The 14,043-nt window shown below is 30.6% G+C and overlaps 1 protein-coding gene across 3 annotated transcripts in view; it reads left to right on the top strand.

Moving 5' to 3' along the window:
• Positions 1–14,043, top strand: part of LOC142329989 (rho GTPase-activating protein 44-like) — a 90,579-nt gene that overhangs the window by 44,299 nt on the left and 32,237 nt on the right. For all 3 annotated transcript variants that reach the window (XM_075374986.1, XM_075374985.1, XM_075374987.1), the window contains exons 5-9: positions 2,511–2,699; positions 2,825–2,936; positions 7,704–7,854; positions 8,118–8,267; positions 12,707–12,884. In XM_075374986.1, coding sequence (XP_075231101.1) covers positions 2,511–2,699; positions 2,825–2,936; positions 7,704–7,854; positions 8,118–8,267; positions 12,707–12,884 — 780 coding nt within the window. The remainder of the gene's footprint in view (positions 1–2,510; positions 2,700–2,824; positions 2,937–7,703; positions 7,855–8,117; positions 8,268–12,706; positions 12,885–14,043) is intronic.

Below are 14,043 nucleotides of genomic sequence, written 5' to 3'. Positions count from 1 at the left end.
AGAATGTTAAAAAGGAAATTCTTAAATCAGCAGAAGCAAACTTAGGCGGAATAAAGAGAACCGGTAGAAAACCTTGGGTTTCAGACGATATATTGCAGCTGATGGATGAACGTAGAAAATATAAGAATGCTAGTGATGAAGAAAGTAAAAGGAACTATCGGAAATTAAGAAATGCTATAAACAGGAAGTGCAAACTGGCGAAAGAAGAGTGGATTAAAGAAAAGTGTTCAGAAGTGGAAAGAGAAATGAACATTGGCAAAATAGACGGAGCATACAGGAAAGTTAAGGAAAATTTTGGGGTACATAAATTAAAATCTAATAATGTGTTAAACAAAGATGGTACACCAATATATAATACGAAAGGTAAAGTCGATAGATGGGTGGAATATATTGAAGAGTTATACGGAGGAAATGAATTAGAAAATGGTGTTATAGAGGAAGAAGAGGAAGTTGAGGAGGATGAAATGGGAGAAACAATACTGAGATCTGAATTTAAGAGAGCATTAAAAGATTTAAATGGCAGAAAGGCTCCTGGAATAGACGGAATACCTGTAGAATTACTGCGCAGTGCAGGTAAGGAAGCGATTGATAGATTATACAAACTGGTGTGTAATATTTATGAAAATGGGGAATTTCCATCAGACTTCAAAAAAAGTGTTATAGTTATGATACCAAAGAAAGCAGGGGCAGATAAATGTGAAGAATACAGAACAATTAGTTTAACTAGTCATGCATCAAAAATCTTAACTAGAATTTTATACAGAAGAATTGAGAGGAGAGTGGAAGAAGTGTTAGGAGAAGACCAATTTGGTTTCAGGAAAAGTATAGGGACAAGGGAAGCAATTTTAGGCCTCAGATTAATAGTAGAAGGAAGATTAAAGAAAAACAAACCAACATACTTGGCGTTTATAGACCTAGAAAAGGCTTTCGATAACGTAGACTGGAATAAAATGTTCAGCATTTTAAAAAAATTAGGGTTCAAATACAGAGATAGAAGAACAATTGCTAACATGTACAGGAACCAAACAGCAACAATAACAATTGAAGAACATAAGAAAGGGAGTCCGACAAGGATGTTCCCTATCTCCGTTACTTTTTAATCTTTACATGGAACTAGCAGTTAATGATGTTAAAGAACAATTTAGATTCGGAGTAACAGTACAAGGTGAAAAGATAAAGATGCTACGATTCGCTGATGATATAGTAATTCTAGCCGAGAGTAAAAAGGATTTAGAAGAAACAATGAACGGCATAGATGAAGTCCTACGCAAGAACTATCGCATGAAAATAAACAAGAACAAAACAAAAGTAATGAAATGTAGTAGAAATAACAAAGATGGACCGCTGAATGTGAAAATAGGCGGAGAAAAGATTATGGAGGTAGAAGAATTTTGTTATTTGGGAAGTAAAATTACTAAAGATGGACGAAGCAGGAGCGATATAAAATGCCGAATAGCACAAGCTAAACGAGCCTTCAGTAAGAAATATAATTTGTTTACATCAAAAATTAATTTAAATGTCAGGAAAAGATTTTTGAAAGTGTATGTTTGGAGTGTCGCTTTATATGGATGTGAAACTTGGACAATCGGAGTATCTGAGAAGAAAAGATTAGAAGCTTTTGAAATGTGGTGCTATAGGAGAATGTTAAAAATCAGATGGGTGGATAAAGTGACAAATGAAGAGGTATTGCGGCAAATAGACGAAGAAAGAAGCATTTGGAAAAATATAGTTAAAAGAAGAGACAGACTTATAGGCCACATACTAAGGCATCCTGGAATAGTCGCTTTAATATTGGAAGGACAGGTAGAAGGGAAAAATTGTGTAGGCAGGCCACGTTTGGAGTATGTAAAACAAATTGTTGGGGATGTAGGATGTAGAGGGTATACTGAAATGAAACGACTAGCACTAGATAGGGAATCTTGGAGAGCTGCATCAAACCAGTCAAATGACTGAAGACAAGAAAAAAAAAACATAACTGTAGAAACTTGCTTATGGTCTAAGCTCTGGTGTATTTAGTGCATCAAAGTAAAGTATTCGGGATTTATTGTTAAATAGATATATTTCTACCAGAACTCCACTTAAATCCACTTGTCTAAACATTGAGATACAAAAAAAGGGTAATAAAAGAACGAATGTTATTTCATTTTACTGTAAAATTTCCATAGCAGCAGTTTAAGCAAATGAAGGTGGTTTGTTTGTCATTCATTTGTATATTAAGCATGTAAAAAATTTTTATATAAACAACTTCATGATGTTATTAAATAACTTTATAAATCTTTTGTATTTTACTAAAACAAATCCGGAAGCACAGCTTAAAGCTGATTAGTAATCTTTTTCATTCTTATTCGCTCGGGGCAGCAAATATTATCGTACTTTTAGCTAATATGGACATATTAGTTTATCTTATACTGACAAATAAATTAATAATTTTTTTAATGAAGGGTGTGGTTAAAAAGATTGTAAAATTAAATGTTACGCTTGCTTACATTTGTTTATGGATTTTTTTCTAGGCATGTTGTATCAGAATGTGGAAAATTAGAAATGTGTCTTGGTAACGTGTATGTAGATCATGAAGGCAGAGTTGAAGCAAATGTACTAACACCATTACAACAAGTATGTGAAGTTGATGTACCAAATATCATGAAACATAGGCGTAATTTAAATAAGTTCACTGGCGATATGGAATCTGCACGTACTAGGTAGTAAAAATCACTATTAATTTTTTCTTATTTATTATCTTTTTAATAAAATACAATTGTTTATATTTTAAGATAAAAATAAAATATATGATGCAAGAAATGCAAACTTTTTATTTTAATTTTAGATATCAAACTGCTTTAAAACACAGCACAAGCAGTGGAACAACTGGTGGTTCTAAACTAGATTCTTTAAAAGATGAATTGGAAGAAGCGGAAATTAAAGTTGAACAGTGCAGGGTAGGTAATATTTATTTTTATATTGATTTTATTAAATATTTTACATAATCATTCGTTTTTGTGGATTATTTTATTACGAAATTTACATTTCTGTAGCTAAGTGTAGGTGGGATGAAATACCAATTTTTATCGTTTTACTTAGCAGATTCTTGGATCACATGCAGCTCTTGCTTTTGTTTGAATTCCAAGAAAATGAATTATTTTGTGCATTATATTTTTGTTTTGTAAAAGTTTAAAAAATGTTATAAAACTTCATTTGATAGATATTTTCATAAAAATAAAAAAAAATATATTAGATTGCTCTATAATCTTTATGATTGCTCTATAATTTTTTTGTTAACCAGTATTACTAATCGGTATCGGTTCAGTTGATTTATTTTACTGGTTTTTATTTTTTATATTTATTGCTTTACTTATCAACAAAATTTTTATCACATATAAGTTCTATAAAATTATAACCATATTTTTTGTTCTATTATCAGTGAAGAGCAGACTATATGACATGCTGTCCCTTCTCTTGTACTTTGAAATACACAAGTATACATTTTGCTATCAATATGCAGAATAAACAATTCTGTTATAATGGTATATATTAGGATCATCTAACTTAGCATATTAACTCTCTCTCTCTCTCTCTCTCTCTCTCTCTCCCACTCCCCCCCTCTATGTGTGTGTGTGTGTGTGTTTTCTTTTAGGGCTGCTATACCTTTGCTAAGAAGTTCTGTTCAAGATGCTATAGGGTCTATGTTAAATAATTAATATAAAACAGTATAATCCGTCAACTATTATTATAAAAAAAAGTAAAAGTAGTAAAATCCATTATCTCGGTTATTATTTACTTCTCCATACCTCAAACATATTTTTACTGTAATACACCATTCAGCCATTGCTGTATTGTAGAACATTCTATGAAAGAGTACGGAAAAGACTATTTATGATTTTGGAGAGAATGTAAACAAAACACATTCATTCCTTTGTAACAGTAGTAGTGGAAGCAAACTTCTGGTTCTTGTAGGAGGAGTTTACAAAGAATGTTAAATTGTATTAGAAAAGTAACAATAAAACATACAAATTAGTATTCACTGCTTAATAATATCATAAAATGTAGAAAATGTTATGTCTTGAGTCACTGTGAAACTTGACTTGAGATTTGAGGTCCAAATGAAAAAAAAGTTGATGAGGCAAGATGAACTAGTCACACTATTCTTTCTAAAAATTCATCTTCTTCAAACATGAAACATTGTTCCCAATACACAGGAAGTATTCTTTGTACTATGATTGTCCGTAAGCTTTCTTAGAACCCATCTTGCTCATATAAGACAGTTTAATTTGTTATGAATAATTGAACAAATTGTACCAATTAGTTACATTTTACAGCTAACATAAATTACAGTTTCAATGATTCTTTCTGTAACTCAGCAGGAAGCCCTTAATAAGTTCATTAATACAAAACTACTGTTGGGTAAAGTTAACAAAATACACACAGCTCGTATTTCCCAAAAGAAATTGGACTTTAATTGGAAATAAAACAAATGAACTTATGTTAAAATCATAACCTTAAAACATAAAAAGAAATTATGAAATTAACATAACTTAATGATACTTAAAATATCAGCTGAATCAACATATGAACAATGATGTTAAATGAAAAAATACATGAATATACATTTTTTAAATACACAATGTAACAAAGCCTGAAAACAAGAGAACATAAAACACCTTATTTTCAAATTAGATACTTAAAACATAGCATCAATAGAAAGTGGAACTGGAAAACAGTTGCACTACTAACATATACTGTAATATGAAAATTAGCAATGAACAGATGTTATTAGCTTAGAAAAAATAAATTACAATAATTTCAGTATAAAAAAGAGTTAATTACAATATAATCACATTAAAGTAAGTAATAATATAAATAGAGTTAATTTTGGTAAATAAGTATTCTTGAAAATATAAAATTACAAAGTCCTAAAACATAACTGCACATCAGGAGTAACTTGCTTTAGGTTAATTTACGAGAAGTATTATGAATACAGTTCATTAGTAGAAAAGGATTAATCTCGGCGATTAACAAGTTACAAGATTAAATTATAGAGTTAATTATCATGACAAAAAATTGCAATAATAAAGCGCGTAAAATAGGTTGCAGCTGAACAATGACACAACCTTATGTAAGTCACCTGTCGTGACTGTACTTAAGTGAGTAAATGGTTTTTTAAACTAAACTTGAAATTGAAACTTGAAAGGCATAAGGTATGATGAACTGAATGTTCCACAAATTTTAATGATAAAATAACTGTTTAACGTAAAAAATAATGAAAATTGAACTTGCCTGTAGCACACAAATATTAGCAAGAGACGAACTCGTGAATGAAGGTAAATGAATACATACAGTAATCCTGGGCGTAGCCGCAGTGGTGTATCAGGAATGCAGGGGTGAGACGTGGTTTAGAGGTTGAACAGGATGTGGCATCTCAAAAATGTAGCAACGAGTTTGGAGAGATTCTGCATTGATGAAAATGTAATCAGCAGCTCGAGAAGATTCGGCGTCGATAGAATTGGCAGTTTGTAGTGATTTCCACTTTCCACAGAGATGTAATATAGAATTTGAAGAATAACTTTACGAAGAAATGAGGCAAAACAAAACATGGAGATCGGTGAAATTACGAGACACTGCTGAGTAGAGCTAGAGAATATTTCGACAGAGAAATACCGCAACGTTTATGCGGGTATGAATGCGATGAAAATATTATCACAAAGTTTGAGAGAGAATGGCCATAGGCGATTTTACATGGTGAAGGTCTGATCTACTCTAGACGAGAGAGAGAGAACGATCCACAAATGATGAGAGTCATATCTGAACTGCAACTGTACGAAGTAAAGAAGTGACTGAGTCCATAGGTCCGCACACCAAGAAAGTCTATTCTGGACTGCGCTGTACGAGAGAGAGAGAGAACGATCCACAAATGGTGAGTGACAGATTTTAACTGCAACTGTACGAGATAGAGAAAAGACCAAGTCCTGGGTACGCACACTACGAAAGTCTATTCTGGACTGAAGAAATAATGGCGCGATGAGAAGAGGGGGAAACAAAGAAGGCACTAAACCGACGAGTGTGTGTGTGTGTTGACAACAAGAGCTAGTGTGCTGGTAATGGTAAGACAAAGAAATTAGCATAAACGGGAAGTTTGGGTAAGAAAGAACATATCGAAAATTAATATTATAAGCAAGCAGACCATTAAAATAATTACGTAAGAGTGATAAAATAAATTCTGAATACGCAAGTTGAAGAAATGACATCAGGGCAGACAAAGAGAAATAGACTTCTAGGAACTATGACAATATTGAAATTGGTTGCGAATAAAAAACATTAAGACCAAACAGCTATAAATAATGCGAGATATGAAATACGTTGACACCAATATGATGATGCAATCAGCAATTCAAACTGGAGACTAAGAGAAATTGATATTGAAAACAAACCCAAACAATTTAAACTATTTAAAAATACACGTAGATAAGCCTTACAAAAATGCAAAATAAAATTACCTAGCCTGTAAACTACAAGACTCGACTATAACCTTGAATTCATTGGAATAAAACGACTTTACGCAACGGAGTAAACAACTACCATGCGGTACCTGGTGGGTGCTGCCACTCTAGTCCTGTGGCAAGAAGTTGGGAAGTAATATGGTGTGATGGGGATGTGCAGCATGATAGATGTGAGTGTGGGAGATCCAGACAATGGAAATCTATTCTTGTGCCCAAATATGAGAGAGGCTTGCACACGTAAGAAACTGCTGTTACAAAGTGGTTAGGCGATCACAGCTGCTGAGTACTGGAAGTGGAGAATATGATGTGTTTTTTTATTCTCGGACACTGAAAATAAGTATTGCAAAATTTCAAAGGCACAGTAGAAACTTAATTTGGTCATTCCTTAAACTGGTTATTAGTAACATTTATTTGGCCATTTCTGAACTATTCAACCTTATCATAAAAAATCTTTCCACTTTATACAACTTACATATTGCTCTAGCAATAAATTAAATTAATTAAATTTAATAATTAATAAACTTACACCTCTGTAAGTTTACAGAGGTGTAAGAACAAACTTTACACCTCCTAAACCAGAAATCTTGTCACTGAATACATTGTTCTTTTGAAGTAAGTTTTTTTAAGAGAGTTACTACCATTTTGATTGATTGATGTTATGCATAATTAAAAGAATTGCAGTCACGTATTTTAAATTGATGACTGGGATGCCAATTTGTGATTATGAAGGTATCATATCTCTTAGGTTGTGTTTTTAATTATAGTGTTTTGACTCTTATTGATCTACAATTCTTATTGAACGAATAAATGATTTACATAAAACAAATCTATTCATGTTTTAATGGTTGATGTCCTAATAAATTTATTTTTTTTTTTATGTAGTGAGGATTGAATCATCCGTGACAGAATTTTAACCCAAAAGGCATAGGCAGAACCATGTGACATGTAGGTTGACCTTTCTCTTTCTTACCTTTGTTGTGTAATTCAATTCTAAAGACAGAGAAACTGGATGGTAATTCTGTTTTTCCAACAAGTTCTAGATCCTTACCAAGAAACTTAAGATCTTTAGTTATCTACCACTTAAGTGATATCATTGGTTTCCCACCATTGTGGTCTATATTATAAATGTCTAAAACTAAAATTATTTATTTAAATTCTTTTTTTATAATATAATATTCATGTCATGCATTTTTATTATTTTGTTTTATTTAGGATATGTTAGCATGTGATATGTTTCAACTTATATCACGTGAAGCTGATATTGCTAAAACTGTTTTAGAATATGCTAAATTACAAAAAACATATCATCAGGCTGCTTTAGTTATTCTTGATGAAATGATACCAGAACTTGAATCTAGCATCTGTAAGTATTGCTATTTTTTTAATATTATTTATATGATATTTTTATTCTTTTAAAACGATACCTAGTATAACATATTTTGAATTTAAGATATTTTAGTGATCCTTCTTTTTTTTCCAGTGATTAATAAATTAGAATTATCACATCAAAATTTGCTTGCTGAATTAATTAACCACAGAAGCTTTAAAAGCTTGTACGTGGAAATTATATCCAGTAATTTAGAACGCCTTTTGATGATAGTATGATGTGTTTTTTTTTAATTGCAGGTGATAGTAGTATGAAACCTGTTTTTGGATTTCCATTAGAGGATCACTTAAGATTAACAGGAAGAACAATAGCATATCCAATTGAATTATGCGTGTGTGCCTTGCTTGTGCTTGGAATGGATGAAGAAGGACTGTTCAGGGTAGCTGGTGGTATGTAAATAATGAATCAATTACACTGATTTCCATTACACTACAATCACCCACATAACGATAATAACTAAAGTGTTGCTTATCTTGGTTTAGGTAAAAGCGTTTTGTATTGCCTTAGTTGTGGTCATTGAGATCTTGCCCTTACTTTCTTTTTTCTGATTATTTGTCAGATGATTCATTTTCAATAGAACCTTTAGTTAAAACATTAATAAAGATCAAAATTCTTCCCTTAATTTTACGGATAATTGAAATAGCTGTTTGGAGTAAAGGTTTAATTTCAGAGTTTTAGATTTCTAACTGTTCACGGCATCTGATGTAGGTATTGATATTTTTAATTCCCATACAGCTATACGAAGTTATTAAAAATATACGTTCAGAATGTGATTGAATAATCACTATAAACAAATACTAGTTATATTTTAGGTACAATCTGGTAATGTTTGTAGAATTTTTTTAGTGGTTTCAATTCTTTGTTTTCAATCTTTTTATTTATTTATGTATTTTTATCCTCCATTATAGTGCTCAAGTTTTCACTTGTTTGATGTTATTAATAATCAATTTATAATGATATGAATAAAAAAATAGTGTAACTTTTGACGTATAACATATGTTGATAATATTTTCTATGTTTTTATTTAGATTACTTAGAATTGTATAGATTCTATTATAGCTACATAATGCACAGTTTTCTTGTGTAATTACAGCAAAGTGGCTATAATTCTTTGATAGATATGAAAAATTTATTGTTTTGTCAGTTTTACATTTTAATAGAAGATGTACAAAATTTTATGTTTAAGTAATATCACACTTAAAATCATACTTTTCTTAATGTATTTGGCAAGAGTTGCAAGTGATAAAATATTGTCAACTTAAATAGTAAATAATATAAAATTACATATGCATTGTAATAGTCCTTTGAGTTAAAATTTAACAGTTGGTTCAGCATTTAAGAAGTATCGGTAGAAGTAATGTCAACAGTAAACAAAAGTTGTGTAGTTTTTTGTGAACTTATCAAGACTAAAATAATGTACTATTTTTGTCACTGTATTGTCATTGTTTTATAAAAGATTATGGTGACGATAACAAAGAAGAAAATTATAATGATGTTTTTATTACTCGTGCATTGATATTTTCTATGCACATTTAATATTTTGAAGCTGGTTTAAATTGTGTGAAAAATTGATAAATTAACATCATTTTGAAAATATTTGTTAAAAGTATGTTCAAAAGTCAGAATATTTCTGTGAAAAATGAACAAATATGAATTTAATTGGTTAATAAGTATGGTATAGTTATATTGTTCTGTTCTGACACATTGATATATTTGTAAATTTTTTGTTGCAAAACTCTAACATGAAATAGATATTAAATTCTGATTATTTAATTTGTTTAAGAGTATTGCAGTGTTCATAATAGTTAACTAACTTTGTTAACTATTTGAGGAATAATAACAATAAATTAAATTTCTCATTTAACTTATTAAATGTTTCTCATAGAACATTTTTTTATAAATATTAATGCAATTTTTACATGAAGACGTATCATGGTGTCATAATCTAATTCCCAAATTTGTGTTAAAGTAAATTCTAACATGTTTAGTTTTAATTTATGCTGCGTTTCTTTAGATATAATCGTGACATGTACGAGAGGTTATCTCTAAAGTAAAGACTGTTTCATTGTAAAAAAATTTATTCTGAAAACTTTATAAATATTTTTTGTCTCTTAAATTACATACTTTATACTACTTCTCCATATAATGGCCACACGAATTAAGACATTTATCGTAGTGATACACCAATGTCAATATACCCTCGTCATATTCTACCACCAGTCCATTTAGCCACTGATAACAGCATTTTTTAAGTTTATCATCACCTGCGAATTGCTTACCAGTCAAAAATTCTTTCAATTTCCCAAACAAATGATAATCATAAGGAGCTAAGTCTGGACTATATGGTGGGTGATCGTAAATTTCCCATCAAAATGTTCTCAGTAAATCATGTGTCAGACCCGCAACTTGTGGACGTGCATTATCATGCAGCAGGACAATGCCGTCAGACAGCTGGCCACATCACCGATTTTGAATGGCACACCATAACTTACTTAGAGTTTTGCAATAGGCTTCTGGATTTATAGTCATTCTACATGGAATGAAATCAATCAGCAGTATGTCAAATCAATCCCAAAAGACTGGTCATCAGTTTGCGTCCAAATGGCTGTAGCTTGACCTTTGTCGGTCTGGTTGATGGTTGAGAATGACACCATTCATTTGACTGCTGTTTTCTTTCTGGCATGTAATACGAAATCCATGTTTCATCACTGGTAACAATCAAATTAAGGAACTCATCACCTTTTTCTGTGTAGTGCATCAAAAATTCCAAAGCAGATCCCATTCAGATTTTTTTGTGATGTTTGATAAGACATGCAATAGCCAATATGCACCAACCTTTCTGAAGCCTAAATGGTCATGAAAAATGCAACAGATAACAACTCTTGAAACATCAGGAAAAAGAAGGGCCAGGTCAGAAATCGTTGAGCAACGATCTTTTCTGATTTCATAATCGACATGTTTCAACAAGTCCTCTGTGATTATCGAGGGCCTCCCCTAACGTTCTTCATCATGCACATTAATTCTGTTATTTCTAAACCTTTCACACCATTTTTGGATGTTTCTTTCATTCATTACATTATCACCTTACACAGCAACCAAACACCTATGAATTTTAGCCGGCTTAATATTTTAATGGTTTAAAAAACGTATTACTTCACGTATTTCACAGTCAACAGCAGATCAATTTTCCTATTCATTTTGTAACATAATAATTCACACAATCAAAGATACTACAATGCGATAATTTACAGACAACAATGCAGTATGTTCATTACTAGCCTGACCATGAACAACACAAGTTCGCCAACCTTAAGGAAAGAAATTTCTCAGCAGGCTTTACTTTAGAGATATCAGTCATATGAACTATTTGTTTAAGCTAAGTTGTTACATTGTTCTTGCACCATTTTTCTTAAACTTTTTTTTTTTTGGATAAGTGGTCAACACTGCTCATTTATAACAAAATACAGAGACAAAATGTAACACAAAAATTATAAAAACTTTTACAACATTTCAGTACATAAACTACGCTTTATCTTTGAAAATATTAAATTAATTTTTGCATTGATTCTATTGATATTCAAACTAATAGAATGGTTCTAACAATTTGTGCCATACAAAGAGCTACATATATGTATGCTATCATAATATTTCAGCAGAAAACAAAAATTGGCTGAAACCCAAGTTTATTACATAATAGCTGCTCTTTCTGAGAATATGTCCATAAATAATGTTATGACAAGAGCTGAGGAGTTAAAATAAAAGGAAGAGTCTTTATTCTTGTTTTTTATTTTTTGATTTTCAACATTAGTTTTTGTTATCATTTATATCTCTGTTATTGATTTATTTTAGTATAAAAACACAGTGAGATACCAATTTTCTAGATGTTCAACTATCAGGACTGCTTCATCCACATTAGGCAATTTAAAAAATAATTAATAGAATATTTTAAAAAATTTAATTTTTTTTCAAATAAAGTTTTGCTTCAACAAGAAATATATTATTATCAACTTTTGTTTTTACAGAATTTTTGAATTATCTTTTTTAGCACAAAAATATGTAAATTTAGGCCCGTATTAAACTAATTTCATAATTAATTTTGTTAAAGATCGACAGAGACACATTAATTGGTCAAGCATGAACCTTCATGTAATAATGTTTATTTGTATTCTCCTGTATGTACACAGTAGGTCAAAACAGATTACATCAATATATTCTCTGCCTATCTAAGTTTAAGCAAAGTTATGAAGTTTGCCTACAAATTTGCCAGCAAGTTACTTACCAGGTTATTTTTAGCCTATACTATTAAACCTCTATGAATTTACTTCTCTTAACAGTCCTGTATGCACAATTACTGTTAACATCCATGTCAGTATCATTAGAATTTGTTATATCTGCAAAAATATCATTGAAAGAAAAAGTAAAAATCTTAGAAAAATTGTAAAGTGATATTGATTAGCAGATGAATAAGCCAAAGAAAAATTAATATTTCAGACATTAAGAAAAATGGAGATAACATTATGAATTATATGTCGCATATAATTAAATAATTACAATATAATTATATATACATATTTTTGTGCTGTATAAATTCTAAAAAATATAATAAAAAAACCAGTAAAAACAGGTATGTGTGTGTGTTTAATTAATAAAAATATATTACTATCAAAGCTTATAATTACCAAAATCTAATTGAAAAATATTAAATGGAAGTTTAGTCAGATGACATAGTATGTTCCTATTCATTCATTCCTCCCATGTTATATATGCCATCAGTTGCGGTTGTGAAGAAAAATTATATGATTATTATCATAAGATATTTTTGTTTTAGGTGCTTCAAAAATGCGTCGAATGAAGCTTAGTTTTGATGCTGGTTGTATGGAAATAGAAACAGCCATTGATTATAGAGATCCTCATATTATTGCTGGTGTTCTTAAATCTTATCTCAGGGAATTACCTGAACCATTATTGACTAATCGCCTTTACGATGAATGGATGGCAGCTGCCAGGTAAAATAATTGTTAATGACCTTATATTTTTTTAAATATTTTACCTGTTATTAATTATGGCTACATAGTAAACTTTTAATGATGTTTATATTTTTTCTTTTCTATTCAGTATTCTTGTTATGCATTAAAAGAATTTCATTGAAAACGCTATATTGGTATGTCATCACTGAAAAAAATTTAACATTTTTAATTTATTTTCCCACATAACTATCCAGATACAAGTTTTAGATGCTACACAATCCAAATTTTTAAGGATAAAAAATAATATTAAGTTAGAAGTTAATAAAATAACCCGTTGAAATTTAGTTTGTAATGAGTTGTATCCCATTCACAAATCCAGTACTTCTGATTAAGGATTGAAATTTAATTTTGAGATATGTTTTTGGACTATTGTAGTTGATGGTAATCAATATTATTTCACAAAAAGTAGAATACAACTTTAATGGTAATTCATACAATTCTAAACAGAATACACTTTTTCTGTATAGCCTATATATTTATTTCGTCTTATGACCGCATAGGATCACTTTAGTCAATAATCCCAATCTCTTCAAAGAGTCTGTTCAGGCCTTGCAATCCTCCCAGTAGTTTTGCATACATTCTGATCTCCATGTTGAAAATGTTCATGTTGGTACTTCTTTCATGTGAATGTGAAGCAAGTATTTTTATCCTTGATTTTTTCATTTAATTTTATTTCATCTGGTGTCTTCTGATGTAAGACCAATTTCCTTCTGATCCTCCATCTGCATCCTGTTTTGGTGTTTTTCGAGTCAAGATTGTTCTGTACCAGCTGTTTCAGAAATCTCAACTCTTGCATTCTCATGGTGCCCAAAGAATCCTAGTCTCCATTTACACATGGTATCAGTAATGGGTTCTAACTCTTTGTACTTGACTTTTTTGGGCACGATCCACCACTGCTCATCTTTCTACATTTTGTTGATACAGGTTCTTCCAATTCTTTAGATTTTCTGGATTCTGTCAGCTTTGTTTCTTCAGACGGAAGAGTGTTTCTGCTGCATATGTGGCTTCCTGTTTTATAAAATGCATTGCAATGTCTTTTATTGTGTTATGGATAGACTTTTTTACTGTATGTGTACCAGGTTCATTTTTTTGCTTCAGCTAATTTGTTGTTTGGATTGAGGTTTTTTCGTTTAGGTTG

The sequence above is a fragment of the Lycorma delicatula genome, chromosome 9 (genome assembly GCF_047948215.1).
Source record: "Lycorma delicatula isolate Av1 chromosome 9, ASM4794821v1, whole genome shotgun sequence".
Classification (NCBI taxonomy): Eukaryota; Metazoa; Arthropoda; class Insecta; order Hemiptera; family Fulgoridae; genus Lycorma; species Lycorma delicatula.
The sequence above is the reverse complement of the archived record's forward strand: the minus strand, read 5'-3'. Positions and strand labels throughout refer to the sequence as shown.